Source organism: Solanum tuberosum, unplaced genomic scaffold (assembly GCF_000226075.1).
Source record: "Solanum tuberosum cultivar DM 1-3 516 R44 unplaced genomic scaffold, SolTub_3.0 scf00004, whole genome shotgun sequence".
NCBI classification, from domain to species: domain Eukaryota; kingdom Viridiplantae; phylum Streptophyta; class Magnoliopsida; order Solanales; family Solanaceae; genus Solanum; species Solanum tuberosum.
Window position 1 is genome coordinate 3,113,148 of NW_006238930.1, and position 4,720 is coordinate 3,117,867.

At 34.4% G+C, this 4,720-nt stretch overlaps 1 protein-coding gene across 1 annotated transcript; it reads left to right on the top strand.

Moving 5' to 3' along the window:
* Nucleotides 1-209: 209 nt before the first annotated feature.
* Nucleotides 210-4,418, top strand: LOC102598984 (cysteine-rich receptor-like protein kinase 42). The gene is made up of 6 exons (XM_015307368.1): nucleotides 210-1,259; nucleotides 2,508-2,618; nucleotides 2,740-3,090; nucleotides 3,320-3,554; nucleotides 3,643-3,787; nucleotides 3,915-4,418. The coding sequence occupies exons 1-6, from the start codon at nucleotides 509-511 to the stop codon at nucleotides 4,314-4,316; spliced, it is 1,995 nt and encodes a 664-aa protein (XP_015162854.1). The 5' UTR covers nucleotides 210-508; the 3' UTR covers nucleotides 4,317-4,418.
* The last annotated feature ends 302 nt before the right edge of the window (nucleotides 4,419-4,720 follow it).

The following is a 4,720-nucleotide window of genomic DNA, read 5'->3' on the forward strand; positions in this document are numbered from 1 at the left end:
GATTGGTACATGGGAAGTAAACAAAGTAACAAGTAGTATTAGAAGATATATTAGTAAGCAGATAAGGATTAAACAATACATATAGTATTTTGACAGGTTACACCATGAAAATTATAATAAAGTAGAGTAGGCACAAAGTAGATAAAGACTTTTAATAGTAGTAATCGTAGAAAGAGGTCAAATTTTAGCAAATGGGGACACATAAAAAGAGAACGTAGCAGACAATGGTTGGCTGTAAAGTCCGAATCATTTTTGAACAACACTAGTAAAAAAATATCATTTATTCTTCTCTCAGCCTCTAACGAAAGCTTCTTCTTCTCTTCCCATTTCTAACTACCATATTTCTGTTTTCTTGTTAATCCATCAAAAACGAAGTTTAGAACTAATCTCATAGAGCAAGACGAAAGAGAAGCAGAACTAGGATTCATTCGGCTTCTCCATTAGTCATTTCAAGTGAACTTTGTTCGTATGCAGTAGCAGCTTGCTCATATCGTGCTAGAAAATTGAGATGAATTTATCCCGCTCAAATTTTCCACTTTTAAATTGGACAGTTATTTTGTTGCTGAATTTTGCTTTAATTTGTGAAGCCGATCCTCGAATTTCAGAATCTGGACTAGTATGCGGCACGAACAGGACAACACCGGCGATCATCATTCCCCAATTTGTTAAACTAATGGAAGTTGTTTCACAACGCGTGACGGATAACAATTGGGGAAATCATTATGTAAATTCAACAAATATTTCAATTTATGCATTAGCAAATTGTTATCAGGATCTACCACATCAGGATTGTCTTCTATGCTACGCAGCTAGTCGAACTCGACTCCCTCGTTGTCTTCCTGGTAAATCCGGTCGAATATATCTCGACGGATGTTTTCTCCGGTACGATCAATACAATTTTTTCAACGAAACTACTGATTCAGCTAAAGATACAGTGAACTGTAGCAGCTCAATTGCAGTTGCTACTGGACAGGAATTGGCCACGTTAAACGCATCAGCTGGAAATTTGATTGATGAATTGACGAAGACAGCGGTGGCGAACGGCGGTTACGCGGCGGCGAATTTGAACGGAGTTTATGGATTGGCGCAGTGTTGGAAAACTGTGAGTACAAGTGGTTGTAAAAAATGTTTGGACAAAGCAAGTAGAGATATCAAAAGGTGTTTTCCGAATAGAGATGCTAGAGCTTTGATTGCTGGCTGTTATTTGAGATATTCTACTCAAAATTTTCTCAATGATCCATCCGGGAACAGTAGCGGTGGTAAGTATTTCTCCATTTTTATGCTCAAACTGAATTATTGTCCTATGTTATTCTCTACTTCATGTATTTTTCCATTTCATTTTAAGTTTTTTTTTGGTGTAAAATGAAGTTTTAAGGTATATATCGATTTAGAAAATCAGGATAGAATAACTATTTCTTCATTTCTACTCTTGCTATTAAAAATGCCAGAAGTGAGTAATAATACTAACTTTTCAATTAAGTAATAATTTAGTAAATTATTATTTTTTACATAATATTTTTATAATTAATTACTAAAACCTTAAACAACATTGAAACGAGGAGGGTATAGTATTTCTTCGACCAGTTTTCAATGGCATGTCAAGGTGAATTTGATTTGCAAACATTTTCCCGGCTTCACTTTCTTTTCTATTTTAGCTGATCAACCTCAGAAGTTTATTTTGAATTTAAAGTTGATGAGTTTAATTTTTAAAGGTTTTTAAAAAATGAACATATTGTTTCTTTTTTAAATTATCAATATAAAGATTAAGCTTTTTAATTATTTTTTTTGTAATTTTCGCACAAAAAATGTATATTCCATGTCAAAAATAAATGTGGCTGCATCCACCTCTGGTCAAATTTTCCTATTGATTTTTTTGGTGGGTGGAGTGGGGAAGGGGGGGCGGTACTTTGCTTTTATTTTGACGGCAAAAATTAACTACGATTCAACGTTAAAATACCATAATTTTTCTAAATTTTCGCCAACTTTCTTGACCTACAACTAAAACTTTTCAAGGAAATGGTCCCTACTCTCTATGGTCATTTTCAAATATGAATAGAAGGAAGATGACTTCTTTTCATAAATCTTACTCCCTCTGTGAAAGTTTCACAAAGAGTATCCTAGTTTAACTTGACACGGAGTTTAAGAAAATAAATAAGACTTTTGAATTTTGTTGTTCTAAATTAAAGTTATGTCAAATGTACAAAATTGTCCTTTAATCTTATGATCTTAAACATGCCACGTGGAAAGTTGAAAGTAAAATGTTACCAAAAAAGAAAAGGGGCCATTTTTTTTTGAAACAGACTAAAAAGGAAAGGAGACCAATCTTTTTGAAACGGAGAGAGTATTTCTTATTTTGAGATTTTATATTTGTAAAAAGAAAAATCTTTTACGAAAGAAACACAATATTTAAATTAAATTTATAAAAGAATACAAAATTAATTGACTTTTGTGCACCTGTTTTGACTTTATCTTCTGCATTTTTGTAATGAAAATGCTGTTATTTTCAGGGGTTAGCAAAGGGGTGATAGTAGCTATCGTTCTTGGAGTGACAGCTTTCACCATGCTTGCTCTCTCAGCTGCGTACACAGCTCGTAAAAGATCATTAAGGCGAAAACGAGGTATTGAACAAAATAAAATAGTTTCGTAACTGTACTGTTGCTGTTACTAACGTTCAATGACTATATATTACTACTACGTAAGCTTAGAAGTATAATAATTTTTTTGGTTGCATTGTTGCAGCACGCATTAATCTTGGCAAAATATCGAATTCATACAACAAGTCGAGCTTGAATTTTAAATATGAAAATCTTGAGAAGGCAACAAACTACTTTGATCCTTCAACAAAAGTAGGTCAAGGAGGAAATGGTTCTGTATACAAAGGAACTCTGCCTAATGGAAATGTTATTGCAGTTAAGAGACTATTTTTCAATACAAGACAATGGGTTGATGACTTCTTCAATGAGGTTAATCTCATCCATGGAATTGAACACAAAAATCTTGTCAAGTTGTTGGGTTGCAGCATTGAAGGCCCCGAGAGCCTGCTCGTATACGAGTTTGTGACCAATAAGAGTCTAGATCAATACCTCTTTGGTAATTATCTTTCTTTCTTGTTCCATACATAAAAAGGGAAAGTTAAGGAATCCAACTGTCAAAGGGTAAAACCCAATGTGACAAAAACGTGAGGCCCCAAAGTTTGGGGCAGAGTGGAAAATAGCTTGACAGTTGAACCTGGATTTTGACACAGCATTGTTCCCACCTATACATTTCTAAGTTGTGACAGTTGCAGACTTCTAATTGAGTTGTTGAATTTTTTTTGTAGATAAGGACAAGGTAAAGATCCTAAGTTGGGAAGAACGTTTCCGTATTATAGTTGGAACAGCACAAGGCATTGATTTCCTTCATGGAGGTTCAGAGATCAGAATCATCCATAGGGACATCAAGAGCTCCAATGTACTTCTTGATGAAAATCTTGAAGCAAAAATTGCTGATTTTGGACTTGCTCGGTGTTTTGGAGCTGACAAAACTCATCTTAGCACTGGAATTGCTGGAACATTGTAAGTCAACAATTCACAAATACTTATCAATACAGTTCACAAACACTTGTCCGTTTCTTAAACTTAATCTGTGATTTTCGGTGTACAGAGGATATATGGCTCCTGAATACCTCGTAAAAGGTCAGCTAACAGAGAAGGCTGATGTCTATAGCTATGGGGTGCTTGTTCTTGAAATCGTTAGTGGCAGAAAAAGTATTGCCTTTGCAGAGGACTCTGGCTCTCTACTACAAACAGTAAGAATGCTATAAATTTCTCTTTATCATGGTCATTATATGAATATCATTGAACTTTTGTAGTAAAGTAAAAAAAAACTATTTTTATCATATAACTTAACTCAGTATATTGTCATTTTGGTTTCAGGTGTGGAAGCTGTACACAACAAATCAGGTAACTGAAGCATTAGATCCTCTATTGAAAGGCGATTTTCCGCCAGAAGAGGCATCAAAGGTACTAAAAGTGGGGTTGTTGTGCACTCAAGCTTCTGTCGCTTTAAGACCATCAATGAGTGAAGTTGTCCAAATGCTAACGTGTGAGGGCTATCAAATTCCAGAACCATGCCAACCACCATTCTTAAATTCGAACTTATTAGTTGGCGGTTCAGTCAAATCCAGTATAAGAAGTTTAGTATCAAGTGCACTCTATAAACTTGATGAATCATCATCTTATGCCACCACCACTGGGTCCTCAAGTATGCAAAGCTCATCAACTGGACCACACAAAAGTGATGAATTCCTTTTAAAAGAGTCTGAAAATAGGAAATAATTGCAAAGACAAATATAGAAATGGAAATTTTGAGAGATTTTTTATCAGTACATTTTTTGTACAGTAATAGAATTGCTGTAGTTGTGCATTTTTATGATTTTATTTTTGCATTTTTGGTGAGTGATGATACAAGAAAGTGTAGGGGTGGCAATTTCAGCCCATATAAGTGAAATGAAACCATTTTGCCCATATTAAATTAAATGGATCACTCATTTTCTTAAATGGGTTAATATGGTCTTCAATCTATTTAAGCTCATACAAATATGAACAAAATGGGTTAACATGAGAATTCATATCCAGCCCATATATGTGAAATGAAATAGATGTTTTTTTGTTTTTGAAAAACAAAAAAATTTAGGGGTCGGTTGGTGGAAGGTGGGGGGAGGGGGTAATTTTTTTTTTTT

Excerpts from the sequence above, each read along its gene's own strand:
- LOC102598984 (XM_015307368.1), top strand. The coding sequence starts at position 509 with ATGAATTTATCCCGCTCAAATTTTCCACTTTTAAATTGGACAGTTATT. Across the intron at positions 1,260-2,507 it reads ATCCGGGAACAGTAGCGGTG|GGGTTAGCAAAGGGGTGATA; the intron begins GTAAGTATTTCT and ends TGTTATTTTCAG. Across the intron at positions 3,788-3,914 it reads CTGGCTCTCTACTACAAACA|GTGTGGAAGCTGTACACAAC; the intron begins GTAAGAATGCTA and ends TTTTGGTTTCAG.